Source organism: Hippocampus bargibanti, linkage group LG07, assembly GCF_051943395.1.
Source record: "Hippocampus bargibanti isolate YZ-2025 linkage group LG07, ASM5194339v1, whole genome shotgun sequence".
NCBI lineage: Eukaryota > Metazoa > Chordata > Actinopteri > Syngnathiformes > Syngnathidae > Hippocampus > Hippocampus bargibanti.
In genome coordinates this window covers 18,495,519-18,513,089 of record NC_142740.1, presented here as the reverse complement: position 1 = coordinate 18,513,089, position 17,571 = coordinate 18,495,519, and the positions used below count along the sequence as shown (strand labels likewise).

The 17,571-nt window shown below is 40.7% G+C and overlaps 1 protein-coding gene across 1 annotated transcript in view; it reads right to left on the bottom strand.

The window, feature by feature from the left end:
- The window catches only part of xpr1a (xenotropic and polytropic retrovirus receptor 1a), a 71,321-nt gene that overhangs the window by 51,660 nt on the left and 2,090 nt on the right, over positions 1 to 17,571 (bottom strand). The window contains exon 2 of the mRNA XM_089001403.1: positions 12,245 to 12,296. Within this exon, the coding sequence (XP_088857529.1) occupies positions 12,245 to 12,296 (52 nt within the window). The remainder of the gene's footprint in view (positions 1 to 12,244; positions 12,297 to 17,571) is intronic.

Sequence of the window (17,571 nt, the reverse complement as noted above, 5' to 3'; positions counted from 1 at the left end):
TGCATTAAGTCCACTTGATTCGACCTTTAAAGCGAACCGCACGGAAGTCATTGCCATGTACCGGTGTTATTAATACATGTTGAGTGGTAGATGAAATATGAATATTCTCAGAGGCAGCATCACATATCAGCTGGATGAAAGAGGACTTTACCGGAAGGAATAATACACGTGGCCCAGAAATGACGGGAAATATGAATTAGATTCCAGGATTGGCGTGGTGGGTTGTGAGAGGTGATTCGGTCTCCAAAGAAAACGAATCAAATGCTTGTTTTTTAGCTGTAGTAGGCGCACCTCTATATTACCAATCCTAAACACTGTTAATAATTCAACATTTAATATCGAAAGAGAGAAGCAATCTGGGAGAGAACAACAGAAGTGAATTATTGATTTGTCTCACTGATCTTGTCCTTGGATAAGAAGACGGTGACAGTGGAATATCGGGAAACTCAGTAGTTTTCTTGGCCCTTGAGAATTCTCACTTCATTTAGGAAATGTTACTGCTGCTATATTTGGAAATTGGGTAAATGGTGTACTCGGGCAAAACTGGAGCCGATAGCCAGACCCTCTTAGCATTTCTTCCTCTTTCTATTTTCACTTCTCACTTGCTGTGATGTATTCAAAGATTGTGGAAGAAGAGCCCCTTGAGGCTTTTGTCTCCTGCCCTCCAATTACCACCAATCTCACCTCAACCCCCACACGCCACTCCCACCCATGTCTGTCATCATTAGACATCTGCTACAACGAACTGTACCAAACTCTACCATCACCTCACAGGTAGTCATTTGCAATACAATACAATACATTACAATACAATACAATACAATACGTCTGTGTAAGCTCTCAGTCGTACAGGAGTGGTCCATCGATGAGAAGGTTTCTTCAGCCGTCATCTGTACAAATGTGAAGGTTTCGGACGTTTCGCCTCCTGTCCAAGAGCTGAAGAAACCTTCTCATCAATACAATACAATACAATACAATACAATACAATACAATACAATACAATACATTACAATACAATATTTATATAGTGCTTCACAAGGTACGCCCAACATAAATTGATTTGCTTCTAAATGAAATAAATGCATATGCATTCGTTCCATATGGTTACTGCAATTTAACAGCATTTTCTTGTGTGTCGGCCAATGTGAAGAAGGTTCTGGCAGCGTCCCAGGAATGCCACAGTGAAGGACACCATCATTGGCAAATGGATCTTCTGATTCGCAGCAAAGAAATTAACCAATTGATCGGTCGGAGTCATTTGAAGAGCTAAAGGCAGAGTGGCAATTTTAATGAAGTGATTATGATTTTTCTCATTTTCCACCACATTCACAACAATATGTTAACAACAGAGAGGACACCGTGGCATGCTTTCATTTCATTGGTTGGCCATAATTGCAGAAAAGGCAGAAATAGCTTGACATATGGTGCCACTGTCATCCCGTATGTGTGAAAAGATTAAAAAAATGCCTGGAGACAGTTGCATGCCCTTTATTATGTTGGTAATGATGATTATTATTATTTTCAATTTCCATTTTGCAGAGTTGTTGTTATGATGACTATAGAGACTACATCTATATATATATATATATATATATATATATATATATATATATATATATATATATGTGACGGGTGTCACAACAGTGACTGTCTTCATCTCCACGATGCTGCCGTATTAATGAAGACGAGACGCGTGGATGTGTCTTTTTATTTCTTTTATTTCTGCAACACAGTATGGCAGAAGGGATGGGTGAAGTCACATGGGTTTCGTCTTGTGATTAACCTGAATCTCCTCGAGATTGTTCTCAAATGCAAAACATTGTAGATAACAAAACAGAATTAACAACGTGTGATCGTATAGTGGTTATTTACAGAAAAAGAGAATACAACACAAGTTCACTGTTATTTACAAGATGTCCCTGAACGCATCATGGGCGGAGACTCGGCAGAACACGCGGTGCGCTTGTAATGGCTGGCGCACAGTTCAACCAGCCACGGACACTCACGGGCAAATGAAACACGACACAAGAAACTAAATATTGTTCAATAAAAACGAAATGAAACAATTATTACCTGCAACACAGTATGGCAGAAGGGATGGGTGAAGTCGCATGGGTTTCGTCTTGTGATTAACTGCGATAGAAAAGCGCATATGCTCCAAAGTTCCACTCGACAAAACGTGAAGTAAATAATGACACAAAAAGTAATCTGGACTCGAAATGAATAAGGGAACTAATTAGATAACACTAGACAGTACAAAAGGGGAAACAAAATAAGATATTGTCATGAAAATGCGCGTTAATCAAGACCAACAGAAAATTGCGACTCACCCTGAATCTCCTCGAGATTGTTCTGGAAACTATGGGCGGGACATAGTGCCACACTGTGCGCCGTTGCGTCACTTCCTTCATAATTTAATAATCTAAGCGCACAACTCCGTTACATATATATATATATATATATATATATATATATATATATATATATATACTCCTCCTCTGGCATCCCTTCACTGGCTCCCTATACATTTTAGAGTTCTTTTCAAGATCATATTATTTGTCTTCAAATCTTTAAATGGCCTTGCTCCTCCTTACCACTCCGAGCTCATCCACCCCTACACACCTTCCCAGCACCTCAGGTCTGCTGACCAGACATTATTAGATGTGCCAAAAACTAATCGGAGGCTCAGAGGGAATCAAGCATTGCTGGTCCCACTCTTTGGAATGACCTGCCACTGAACATTCGACAAGCCCTCTCGCTGCCCATCTTTAAAACATCTCAAAACTGGCTTGTACTCTTTGGCATTCAACTCAGCATGATTCCAACTTGATCTTGGTTTCACTCCCTGGTGCTTTCTACTAACTTTGTGACTGCTTTATTTTCTTGTACATGATGCCTGTCCATGTAAAGCGCTTTGTTGTCGCTTCAGCTGTTGTTAAAGCGCTATATAAATCAATATGTATTGTATTGTATAGTATTGTACGGATGGCAGCCCAATATGTTTATGAAGCTCAATTCTGATGAAAATTAATCAATTGAAGAGGTTAACATCATCCTGAGAGAGGGTACTAGTGCTAAACAAACAAACCCGAGAGAGTTCCACAGCTTAGTCTTGCATCTGCTTTCATTCATGTACCATGCATGCTTTAGACTGGCTGGATCACTGAGTGTTGTCTACCTGGCAAACAGCCAGTTCAGAGGATTTATGCTTGTTGTTTTTTCAACCATTCCAGGATTTTGAGCCAAAGCTTGTCGATCAAGAAAACAATTAAGTGTTTGTCTTGTAGAGCATTTTGGCTTATCAACAGTTTATCCATATAAACTGAAAGGTTCATAAGAATGCGAGGAGGTTAGGAGGTCATAAATAAGGTTGAGATGTAAATGTACTGTACACTTTAGCCTTCAGTCTTTATAACCTTTTGGGAACTCACATAAAAAGAGAGCGGTATGATCTTGACCTCATAACCTTCTCATTAACTACTTTGCAATATAATCTCAAAACACAACAAGGCCTTAGCTCACCTTCATTGAAATATTTTTACGCCGCTTTTTGTCATCTTTGCTTTTATTTGCAGTGTGATTATGGACAAATATCTTTCGTGTTAAAATGCTAGCGCAACATAAGCATCCAAAGCCTTTGCTCTGTCCTAAAATTTGAATCAAATCGTCGCTCTTCAACACCCCCGCCCAACCCGTTCTACGAGCTTCTCCTCCGCCGATTCAATCAGGCAAGATCTAATTCACTGATGAATAATGTATTGCTGGATAGATGGATATAAGACTGTGAAGGTTCTCTTTCCTCCTCAAGCAGGATGGCTGGAGCGCTAATGCAGGGTAACATGCATTGGAGATGAGCCCAGGGACCTCCCACTCACTCTGTCCGTCTGTCTGACGCCCAAAGCATCCTTGCCGCTCTTCTCTGTTGGTGTAAGCCTTTTTTTGCTTGAATGGTCATTGAAAGGCTCAGTTACGATTACTTTCCATTGTTTCTGTTTCATTTCTTGCTTCATTTTGTCCCAAATTGTCATATCAGACAGAAACAAGGAGACTGCTGGACAGCAATTTGACCAATTACATATCACCCTTTCATCGTTCATTACCTCCATTCGATTAGTTCCTGACCTTGGAAGAGCAATCCCAGGCATGCATTGACCCTGACCCTCTCGTACCCGCCTCCTCTCTAATACCCGTAGAAGCCTCATCAAAGAGACGGCTGCATCAAACAAGCATCTCCTCTCTACTGTGTTGCTTTGTTGGATCCACCATGGCACCCAAACCTTCTTTGGTACAGTTGTAGCCACAAACACAGTGCAGTGTACTGTATTTCCATTCTCTGGAGAAACCAGTCACCATGGGGCTAATCACGTTCAAGACTGTAAAGTGTCCTTGAGAGTTTTGAAGGGCGCTTAGAAATTAAATGTATTATTATTATTATTATTATAAGACAGTCCACGATTCAATGCAACGGCACCGAGAGGTTGAGGAAATGTACCTAAACTAACAATTAGCAATCTGGAAGAAAATCCCCCATCAATAATGCAGCCTGATGTATGATCCCGGCTGCTCTGAAAGTGTCTTGCTCAGCACTCAGATCTGTCTCTTTGATTGGCAGCCTGTGTATCCGGCGCAATCTCACTACATCCGTCCAACTCTCCACCGGGCAACGGATGTCTATCATCATGAATACTGCTGGAAAAAAATAGTAAAAAAGGCAAATAAAGGAAGACAGGTTCTATTTTACAAAGGGAGGCAAGATTAGATTCAAAGAGTGCCACTGTGATAGTAATATGAGATATTAGATCACAGTATTAGATATTTGTCAGTAGAATACCAATCAGCCTTAAACTATCTTCTCATCATTTTGATCAAGAACAGCAGACAAAAAGGCGGACTTTGAACAATAAAAGTACTCAAGGCTGGAAAGTGTAAGAAGAGTGGAAAATGCAGACGTTCAAATAATGATTAGGAAACTATGAATGTGCTTGAAAAAAAAATCACATGCATTTTAATTATCAGTCCCCCATCCTGCTTTGATTGCAATGGTTATAAAAACGGAGTGAGAAATGACCATTAATATAGAGAATAATAATAATACTTCACTACCACAGGGGGGAGGGGGGGGGCAGAACTACTCATTGAATTCAAGCAGTGTTTCTCATTTTTATATCAAGAGAAATCATACCTCCATCACCAAATAAAAATATCACTAAAAATATTTACAGAAGATAATTGATGATTGATCTTCGGTCAATTTAATCACAACTTTATGCCTTCACTTAACCCACTTGTTTAAAATTGCTTTCAATGTATATTTTATGCTATTTTATTTATTTTTTTATTTATTTTGCAATGCTATTTTATTATGTATCATTTTACTTATGGTTTTATTGTTATGCGCTTTGTTTTATTGTTTTTATTGTAAAGTGTCCTTGGGTGTTTTGAAAGGGGCTTGAAATAAAATGTATTATTATTATTCATTGTGGATTGCGGGATGGCTTAGTTGTACACAAACTTGTGATAAAGATATCGCAGGAATAAAAAAAAAAGATCACCTGGAAGGCTTCATCAAAGAAAAGAAAAAAACACAGCTTGAATTACGTCTGTGTAAGCTCTCAGTCGTACAGGAGTGGTCCATCGATGAAAAGGTTTCTTCAGCCGTCATCTGTACTTCTTTGAAAGACTGTACTTTTCGTCATCTGTACTTTCAAAGAAATACAGATGACGGCTGAAGAAACCTTTTCATCAACAACTTGAATTAAATTACATATTTTGGATAATTCCTTGTGGGACACAATGATGTGTCCCATTCAAATAATGTGCAACTGCGAGTGGTTGTGAATCACCGAGTGAGAAACTGCAATTGACCACAAAGTGTGTGATCCCTTTGAATCTGAATTAGTCATCATACTAGAATGTTTTGGACCACTCTATGCTTAGGTTTCAACTTTCTGAGAACCATTTGAGGAAGGATAGTTTTTCTTCTCGCATGAATCCCCTTGTGCATAATCAGACGGTCGGATGAGCTGGCAGGGGAAGAACTAGAATTATTATAGAAAATAGAATAAATTGTGTTTTGAATGAACGGACACGTTCTCCTATGGTTGAAAAAAAGGGCCCGATTAAATTTTGTGTGCCGTATTTCACAAACCCATATGTCCATTTAGTATATTGACGAGGTCGTGACTTGTGACAGTCGCGCATGGAACACCAAAGCACCTGACCTTCGGATCTGGCGGGGTGATCTTTGGCTGAAGACCACGACTGAACAGCGCTCCAGCCAGCGCTACTTTCCACACCCCCTCTCTCTGAATTCACATGTCCATCGCCTCCGAGGAGCTTTTTGCAGGTAATTTTACTATTATGGGACCGGAAAATAAACACCACAGGCTCGTGTTCAGACTCAGTTCAAATGTGGTGCATTACTATGAATTGAAGAAACTACCAGCCGTACACGTCTACTCTGCTCTGTTTATTTGTCATCCAAGACTTGGGGTGTGTTCAGGTTCGAGAATAGCGCACGACTTCTTATGACTCTAGGCTGTTTGAAAAGCATTGTCTAACTGAATGAGGTGGGACAAACACTTGCCAACGTTTCTGTGTTGCTACACTTGAACGCACCCCCTGTCAAGATGCGATAGAAGTGATTGTGATTGGCTAAAGGGTAGAGTCATGTGTCATGTTAAGCCAATCAGAGCTAGTGTTTTCACACACACCGGAACAGCGTGTCAATAGTCACGCTAAATTGTCACGTGCAAGTTGACAGCTGGGGCGGGGCCGCCGCTCGCGACACTTCAATTTCATTTCATTTCAATGACTCACTGTCACCTCACCAGTGACATGATTACGATGAAAGTCCATCGCTGTGTCTTGTGCTGGCAAATCCAACAGTTTGCTTTGCACGAGGTGATTGTTAGACGCGATCGCGTAAGTTTGTTGCTTTTTTGTCGCATCTTTAAGTTTGTTGCTTTTTTTGTCGCGTTTTATTCCGCGTCTGTGGAATCATCGGACTCGTGCTTTTTGTTGTAATAAAATCTCTGCCAGCACCTACGGGACTCGAAGTGAATGCAGATGACATCGAGGAGCTTGTTGCTGACCATAATGAGGTCATCAACAACATCAAAGGAGTCCAAGATGGCGCCCGAGTAGGCAGCCGTCAGCAAGTGCTCTGATGAGCCTTGCTTTTTTTGTTGTTTTTGTCTTGTTTTGTGTTTTCTTTTGTCACTTTGTGTTGTTGTGCGTTGTGTGGAACGGATACGGATTGTTTTTCAGCATTTTTGACAACGACATTCATCAAGGAGGAGACTGTGCTGAGCGGTTGCGCCTTTTCGGCAGCATGAATATGCCAGTACTGTTTTTGAATGGGAGGAATGTCGGAGCCATTCGACTGTCATCGCTGGACAGCTCTGGCGCCATTGTGCTTTTTTGCGCCTGTAATGGGCAGCATCTTCACAGCCCTGCTTTGTTCAGTGGAAGGTCGGTGCTGTTGGACAGTCTGCGGCTGGATGGATGCATGGCTTGAGGAGCCCGCGATAAGAAGGAAGGAGCGTCAGCGCAGAGCGCCGATGCGTATATGGAACTGTCGCGGGATAGAATTGAAGCTGAATTATGTGGGACAGGAGATGTGAGACAATCTCTTTTCGTCAATGGATGCTACAGCTGCGTGTTTTCTTTCAACATTTAGCTTGTAGTCGACGTGGACATTCCACCATGATGTCCCTGATCCACTGGTGAAGAGACGCTTTGATCCTCTCCTCTTTCATCTGGAACTGCTTTATGTAACAAAGAGGGTACAGAAAGTGCTTAAGAATGAACGTCTCTCTGTGTCTTTGTGATGTCATGTTATTTGTTATTTAGTTTTTTTTTTTTTGTTCTTTTGACTTCAAGACGGCGCCGCGAGAGTGGCTGCCTTTCCAGCAGCACCTGTGTTTTGCTTTTCTACTTTCATTTCTTTCATAACTTTGCTGCTGTGAAATGTAAATTTCTCCACTGCGAGACTATTAAAGGCAAATCCAATCCAATCCAATCCAATCCAACACAGAGAATTTGATTTGCCATCAAGAGGACAAGCAGAAGCAGGCCATTCAGCAGTTGATGTGCAGGCTTTTATTGAACAGTTGCATCCAGAAAAGGCTATGAGAATCATCAACATGATGGATGATAATGTGATGCCTCAGTTTCGTAAGACCTTACAAGTCAGAAAGCAACAGGTGTCAATTAAGAGCCATCAATGACAATCACAAATGTAAATAAAGTGACTTTATTATACAGTGCAGTACGTCTGTGTAAGCTCTCAGTCGTACAGGAGTGGTCCATCGATGAGAAGGTTTCTTCAGCCGTCATCTGTACAAAAGTGAAGGTTTCACTTTTGTACAGATGACGGCTGAAGAAACCTTCTCATCGATATACAGTGCAGTGTATTTCTTTCATTACAATACAATAGCACATTTATTATACATAGGATAAGGTAGGTTGTGTGTCGTTTTAAGGCTTATTTAGTTGAAAAGTATATTTTATGGAAACCCGGGAACGGATTATTCCCATTTTAATGGTTTCCTATGGGAATTTTTTTGGGGGGATACACACTTTTCGCCTTACACACTCTGTCTGGGAATCAATTAAGTCGTACTCTCAGTCGTACAGGAGTGGTCCATCGATGAGAAGGTTTCTTCAGCCGTCATCTGTACAAAAGTGAAGGTTTCACTTTTGTACAGATGACGGCTGAAGAAACCTTTGACTTCAAGACGGCGCCGCGAGAGTGGCTGCCTTTCCAGCAGCACCTGAAACCTTCACTTTTGTACAGATGACGGCTGAAGAAACCTTCTCATCGATGTACAGTGCAGTGTATTTCTTTCATTACAATACAATAGCACATTTATTATACATAGGATAAGGTAGGTTGTGTGTCGTTTTAAGGCTTATTTAGTTGAAAAGTATATTTTATGGAAACCCGGGAACGGATTATTCCCATTTTAATGGTTTCCTATGGGAATTTTTTTGGGGGGATACACACTTTTCGCCTTACACACTCTGTCTGGGAATCAATTAAGTTCGTAAGTTGAGGTCTCACTGTACAGGGAATTATCGTAAATGTTTACTCTAAGCGATAAAGCAAAATAATATTCATGTAGACATAGCAATATCAGGATCCTATTTATACACATGACTCCACTCTTTTATAGCATTATTGATTAGACTGCATAAAACATGAAAAGCCCTGAAGGAATATTTCTGACAGAAGAGCCACAGGAGAGCAGTGAAAAGACAGAGAGGTTCACCACTCGTATTTTTAACTTACCGCCCTCATTCCAATTTGGTTTTTACTTGGTCTGACTCATTCATTTTTTCCCGACAATCAAGGGCTTATCGTTCATGTGGCTATCCTTTCCTTCCACAGACAAAATGTGTATATGTGTGCAAGCCCACATCATCACATTCTGTGAAATGGGAAGTTGTCTAGGTAGCAGCACAATGAATGGCTGATGAGTCAAGGCCACGTCCAGGTCACTTCAAACAATAGAAAACGCTTCATAAATAAAATAATATATGAGATGTGCAGCAAATGTACTCACATGCACATTCCAGTTAATGATGGGTTTTAATTATGCAGTGCTATTGGTCTCAGCTCGGAAATAGTCAGCGGGGCTAATTGAATTAGACTCAAGCATAACTCAAGGTAACGGCCTCCAACAAGATCAACGAGAGGTGCAACCAGCTGTTCCCGGCGCTATCTGGTCTGTCATAGAACATGTGGGACTGCACAGCAACCAATAAAGGGACTGGCCCAGTATGATCTTAATGAGGGGTGAGAGAGTCAAACGGCGGATGATAGAACAGTATTGTGCATGCGTTGCGATGTGTCGGGTTGCAACAAGCTCTCTTAATTACTGTACATTCTCAGAGTGATTAATGTTCTTCACGAGGACGACAACGTTTGATCTTGTACAAACCGAAATAAGGCCAAACATGAAGCAAACAAATAAATGTCTTTTGAAATGTTTTTTGGTTTTGTTTGATACATACAATACTATTTTTCCAACACAACCCCATTACAAAGGTGAGTTAAGGTGTCATTACATTACAATAACCGGCACAGCAGCATTTTACCAATACAATACAGATAATAAAACTCATCCCAGCAGGACAGTCATACTGTCAATTGCTGTTTCAATTATTACCGTATTTTCCTGTGTATAAGGCGCACCCAAAAGCCTTAATTTTCTTCAAAATATGACCCTGCACCTTATACGACAGTGTGCCTTATATAAGTAATATTGAACTGCAACAGGTCTCACAACTACTGTCAGCCTACACCGACTCCATTCCCCCTTGTAGAAGTGGTCCACGCTGGGATATATAAAACATAGCCGCAGCCTGGACTGTGGCGTCTCTATATGTGGTGTGCCTCAATATATGGAAAACTTTTTTACCTCATTCACTGCCATTCACAAATTTATTTGGGAATTTAAAATATAACGTCCCTTTTTTCCATGTTAGTGCAGCTGTTGTTAAAGCGCTATATAAACCAATATGTATGTATTGCATTGCATTTTGGATAGCCGCTCTCATTTCAAGCTCATATAACTCCAGACCCAAATAATTTAGCAACTAACTCATTTTTCTGATGAAAGAAGAGAGTGCAACGTTTCTTATGCTGCACTGAATGTTCATGTAGTGGAATTAGAATGACAATGACAAAAACCCTGGCACTGGAGTGGACACATTTTTGCACATGTCTGTCAGTGAATGAGGTAAACATGTCATTCATTGAAGGTGTGCCATATAGTCTGGTGCGCCTTATATATTGAAAAAAAAGTTGGAAAATACACCATTCATTGGGGGTGCGCCTAATAGTTTATAATAGGTGTATAAGGCGGACTACACACCGGAAAATACAGTATTCTACTAGTAACTAGTAGAATACCGTAGAATACGAGAACAGTAGAATACCGTAGAATACGAGAACAGTTCAACCGTTGAACTAGTAACTAGTTCAACGGTCGAACTGTTCTCGTTACTAACTTTTAGGCAGGGCAAATTTTAGGAGGAATTCGGAGTGTGATACTGTGGAGAAATCTGATTTATCCCGCCAAAAGCATAAAAAGAAGCTAGCGTACATTCAGAAGTAACTCTAAACCACCTAGACCAGGGGTGTCAAAGTCATTTTTTGCCGCGGGCCACATTGTAGTTATGGTTTCCTCTCGAGGGCCGTTATGAATTTGGGGAACCCATTAGAATGTTTAAATCCCTTCAAATATTACATATAGAGCACTCAGCAAGTTAATGAATAACTCGTTTTCAAATCTGAAGTCAAGAATAATGACTTTTATTGTGGTTGACATCCAAAAATATGAAATTTTGGCTCAGATTTTAGCAATCATCATGGAATTTAACAAGTTTGATCTGCTTTCGCGGGCGAAAAAAAATGATGTGGCGGGCCGGATTTGGCCCGCGGGCCTTGACTTTGACACCTGTGACCTAGACGGTTAATTGCCCCGCCAGCTGCTTTAAAATAAAGACAGCACTGTGTTGAAGCTTACAGACAAAAAAAGACACAACTCTGCCACAGTCATTAATCGTGTAACACCATCTCCTTTTGCAGATTGAATCACATGATATTTACTTAATGTTCAGACAGAAGTGCAGGCTAGGAGGCGAGCAGGAGCAGCAATACAAAAATACCCACATCATAAAGCCCTCAAGGTAAAACTAAAGGGTATTTCTCCAAATTCCATGCATGTCTTATCACCATCTATCCTCAAAAATCTATCCCTAATAACTTTGGGTGAAAGACAGTGTGCACCCTGAACTAGAAGGCAAGCCAATCGCTGGGCAAAGACAGGCCGAAAATTAAAATACAGGAAATGATTTACACTGTATCAATGCAGTGCCAAATGCTAATTACTGTACAGCCATTATTTTTGCACTCACATGCCAACTTACCAGGACAGGACACGAAAGTTTATTGGGCATTATGTCTGGACACTTTTTGAGGACTGCACTGAGTATACAAGTACAACTTACTTTTTAATTCAATTGAAGACACAGTGATGCTTTGGGAAGACTCAGGTTGCCTGAGGCTACAGCATGTTAGTGGCAATTGGGGCAATTTTTAGCAGATTTGAAGAGGTTATTGTTGGGGATCCCCAGACCTTCTCAGAACACGGGGCAGTGCACTCAGATGTGTGTGTGTGTGTGGTGTGTGTGTGTGTGTGGGGGGGGGGTGTACTACAGGCAATCTTCTTACCTTCTGTGGAGGGGGCTTGGTCCTGGGCTGCATACAGCATGTCTTTGAATGCCTAGTGAAGAAAAAAAAAAATACAAACGCAGAACTTTAGCTATCTGCAAACACTGACTCAAGCAACATGACGCAGCAGTTTACAGTGGAGGTATGCCATGTCACGCAAGCCGAAGGTAGAAGAATGCACCAAACAAATTCATAGCCAAGCATAATAATGTTTTTGGTAAGTCAGAGTCCATCACTGCCTAGAAATTTTTAAAACAGACCTATGGGTGACTTATATTGTCCTTAGGGTTATCTAGTGCAGTGATTTTCAACCACTGTGCCGCGTCACACTAGTCGTGCCACACTAGTAGAGATCGTCAGGTGTGCCGTGAGAATCTATCCAATGCCCCTTTTTCAAATATAAAAATGTACAAACATTTATGAATCATTTTCTGCCAATATTATGTCCTTGTCCGGTGTCCCTGCTGAGAAGACTGGGAGGGTAATATCCGTCCGTGTGGCAACACGTCACTGATTGCCTCTTTCCTGCGAGATGGTTCGTGGTGTGCCATAAAAAAATTTCAAGGTAAAAAAACTTTCCCTGGTTCAAAAAAGGTTGAAAAACACTGATCTAGTGTAAGTTATGAATGAATCTTCCTGCTGTGTGTGCAGTGGCCTCTTGGGGGCAGTGTGATACAGTGCATAAATGGAGAACACAATTCAGAAATGAAGAGTAGAAGAAGAAAGTTGTGATTGATACATTTTAATTGTATATATTACTTTGAGTATTGTTATATTACCTTTTTGAATTTGCTTTTACAGTGTTGATGTACAAATACTTATGAATTTGAATGAATATCACACCCGCAAATCAGTGATTTTCTATGAGACTGTGAATGGGATTTTAACATGCCCACTCACATTAGCAGTGGTGATGTTTCGAAAATGAAGCACGGCTCGTACTTCAATATACAATGTGTGTACTGTAATACTGTTTGCTGTGTGCTTTGTACTTTGTATTGTCGTTAATTTGAACTATGATGCCAATGTATTTTTTTGTAAATTAAGTGTTTTGAAACTAAATGTCTCTCCCTTACGCCAGCATGATGTGATGTGCTCATACCAAAATTCGTTATCGTACAGCAGATTTGGCATTCACTGACACCAAACAGTGAATGGGGGAGATCAGCTGCGCATGAATGAAGTGCTTTGCTGCGGGAAGACCGATCGTCAAAGTTAATGGATGAAATGAAAGTGGACATAATTGACGGTGACTTTTATGAACAGATCAGTGACAACCAGAACACTGTGACTGGATCATGTGTCTTATTAATAAGTCAAATCAGCAACAAAATCTTTCACCTTTAGAGAGCATGCAAATATAAAACAAATCCACAAACATCATCGGGTAATCGACAACAATATTGGCTACCAAATAAATTGACAATAATTTTAATTTGCAGTAATCTCTCACAGCCTTTGTGTAAGTGTATTATCCCAATCCTCCAATTACAACCTTTTAACAATAATGATTCTCTGATTTATATCTCCTCTTCATGAAAGCAGAACCATTCTTTTGTGTTTAATTAAAAGTAGACAAACACAGATGAAAAGGTTTCTTCAGCCAGTGGCAAACATCTGCTTTGACTTTGGGAAACAATGACCAAACAAGTTCATGAATCTGTTTCAAAAAAGCAGGAGAGTACAACATCAATCGTTGAATGAGTGTGGATGTCAAATGTTCTGTGTTAGTGGCATCTTCGATTGTAGCCCATCACGTTCTGCTGCGAACCACATGCAGCCTGCTCACCCTCAATCCCAAATGGAGAAAAATAGATATTCTAATGTAGTCGGGTGTTGATTAAGGAGGAGGCATTGCCATGGTGATTGCATTGATAGGAAATAGTGTCACGTTTTGCAAGGTGGTGATGGCGGTTGCGGATCCCAAAAAGCAGGCAGGAGGGAGCAGGAGGTTGTGTTTGTCAAATTGTATTAAAAAAAGGCAGCAGGAAGAATATGTAAAACATCAAAGTCATCTGAACGGAAAAAATACAAAGTATCATAAGAAAACCAAGATTAAAAGTCCGCCAATGTGAAACAAACACATGCACTGCATACAATGCATACACAATGCACAATGCATACAAAGCATACCACTATGACCCGACAGCGAATGGTCGTGCCGGGAGTCCTGTTGAGTGTCACTGATTGGGAACGACCAGCACCTGCGAGGCGGCAGGCAGGGCTGACAGCGCTACCCGTTGGTCGCCAATCCGAACGTGGCAGTCCGCCCCTGATCGGGACGATCAGTACCTGTGCAGGTGCAGGCGGGGCCGACAGCGCCACCCGTTGGTCGCCAACCAGATCATGACAAATAGGAGGGGGTCATCCTATGGGGAATTGGGATAAACCTGTGGGCTTTGCCAGTAATCAGTGTTGAAACCTGTAGACAATAACTAATCCAAGCCTCATAGGGCCATAGGTGTAAATGACTGTACATTAATGTAATGCATAATTAGCAAGACTGGACACCAGCAAATGTATTTTAGTGGTGAGTGGCATAATAAACCCACTTGAATGTTTGAGGTCATGTTTGAAAGAGCGCTTGCCTGAATATTTCTGCAGCCTCAAAAGATTCATTCAACTGATTCTGAGCCCGAGTGGTTCCCTGTGAGAAGTCAGGGATGATGGTGAAAGAGAAGGAGGAGGTGGGGGAGAATGGGCAGGTCTGGGACCAGATGTCCTCCCGGTGGGGGAGGAACGACTAGGTGAGGATGGAAGGAGGGGGCTGCATGGGAAGGGAGGCGCTTCGCAGCAGTTGCCTTGCCAATGCCTGTTGTCTACATCATGTTCAGATTGTTCTAAGACACTGTTAAATCACACTTCGACAAATTGTGACGGATATTTTAGCTGCAATTTACACAACTTTTCTTGGGCGGCAAAATGTCATCAGTTCAGGATGCAAATGGGAATCACACATGTACCCGCTTAAAATGTCAATTTCATCACTTTGCCAGTTGGACTTGTCACTGGCAGCTTCCACATCCACTCTTCTCCTCATAATCACCACAGGAGTGATTAGACTGCAAATCAAAATGCATAAGTGGCTTTATTCGCCCACGCGCAATCACACAAACACATAAAGTACATACATAGAGTACACAAATTCATAAGGTTCGAAACAACATAACCCTGTATAACTCACACTTTTCACACGTGTCAGATGAGAAGTGGACAGAAATTCCAGAACTGAGTCTGGGTAAAGTTAGCGATTGATCAAATGTTTTTCAATATATTTTCATGCACACATTTTGACGGTAAGATAACAAAAATTATTTTAAAGTACAATAATTAGCCCACGCATTCACGCATTGCATTTCCCGAATGTATTCAGGAAAAGAAAATATGATGTGGAGCACCATTCCCGAATTTGTTCGGGTTTTGCTTTTGTTTTTGCAGGGGGTGCGTTTCAAGCTTCGGTCAGACCTCTGGCAATGTTTTTCTCCCCCACGAGGAGGCAGCATTTGCCTTTTGTTCATCTGCCCCCACTTGCACCTGGTATTACTCCAGACCCATATAACTTCGGAATTAACTCTTTTTTTTCTGTTAAAAAAAGAGAGTATAAAGTTTCTTACACTGCATTGGATGTTTATGTCGTCCTAAAACTCAATATTCTGTGGGTCCTGGAATTTGAGTGAAAATGACATAAAAAAAAACCTTGGCACTGGAGTGGACACATTTTTGCACATATCTGGCAGTGAATAAGTTAACAGAGCAAATAGTGCACACCATACTTTTGATGTCTTTGTGGTATGTCGTTGGTAAATAGTGATGCGTTGACTTCACGTCTTTCATTCATTTCAAAATGAAGCTCATAACTCAAAACACACAACTTTCACCCTTGAAATGAATGGAAACGACCGTTATTCATTCCAGCCCCACATTGCGCTCCTTCTGATGTGCAGACTTGGGCTGCCAGTGGGCCATAATAGAAAAGAAAAACAGAAATAAAGAAGAGATTCACAACCAAGTGACTCAGTCAATTGCATTAATGGTTGTTATTTTCCCTAAAGGATAAAGAATATATGCTTCTGAATATTGTTACATTTTCTTTCTGCGTCTGTTGCGGCACCATTTGCATTTAAACATCCATTGGTTAAATGGTGATAATGCGACAACAAAGATGCTATTCGTTATGAAGCATTATACACCGTTCACTAGAAATAAGTGTGTGAAATTTTCCAAGGCAATGAGATATAGTTGTTTTTAAATGCACAACATGAAAACCTTCAACTGGGGGTACCAATAAACAGCATGACGCACATTGTTCACGATCTGTCAAACTGCAGTTTATAGTGAAGTCGAGTGCTTCCATAACCAGCGCTTGTTAACTTAATGTATGTACGGTGAAAATATTACAAGCTAATATTAGCAATAGCCGTTACCTTTACATTGTAACGATTAAAGGTAACTGTTAATCCTAATATTAGCTTGTAATATTTTAACCGTACCCACAGTCCAAAGCAAAATAAAATTCATAAAAACGGACCCCTGAAACACCCGTATCTTGAATAAAGTTTGAGTTGATTCATTTATGAGTCAAGAAGCCGATGTATATTTTTCCGAATAAGCTGTCAAATGAATGAATATCTAAATTCCAGTCACCATTCTGGATTAGACCCTTGAACTGAAGGCGAGTGACTTCATATCTACATCCTATAGAGTGGCCTTTGCATCCACACCCCCATTGCATACCAAACAAGTTTATGCATCGAGGTTGATACCTAAAATCCCACAGGATAGAGATAATTAGGCCATCACTCAATAGACTTGTCAATGTCTTTGTGCTGTGAAGCAATGGCGCATATACTAAAATTATGATATTTCCGGGAATAGCCACTTTATTGCAGCCTTCTTATCTGCAATGAGGACACCATGGTGAGTCTGAATAGACACAATAGTGAAGAGGTAATTGAAAACTGGGTCAGAGGTTAATTAATCCAACTGGCAAATAAAGGAAGACATAAAACTGAGCTTAAATCAGTCTGTTTCAATGCGGAAGCATATTTTTTGGGCACAAAGCGCTGAATCCGCCACTGATGATTTAAATGCAGAATCCACAGTTACGGTTAAAATGACTGCTACTGAAATAATGAGTCACTGCACAGGTCACAACAATCATGTGGATGGCAGTGCATGGGAACAATGACGCATTTTGAATAAGACGAAGGGATAGGACCATGGAGATAAACTGTCTATATTTTGGCATAGTTTGTTTCCTGGATTGGATTGGATTTACCTTGATTGGTCTCAAAGTGGAGAAATTTATGGAACCTGTTGGGGATGCT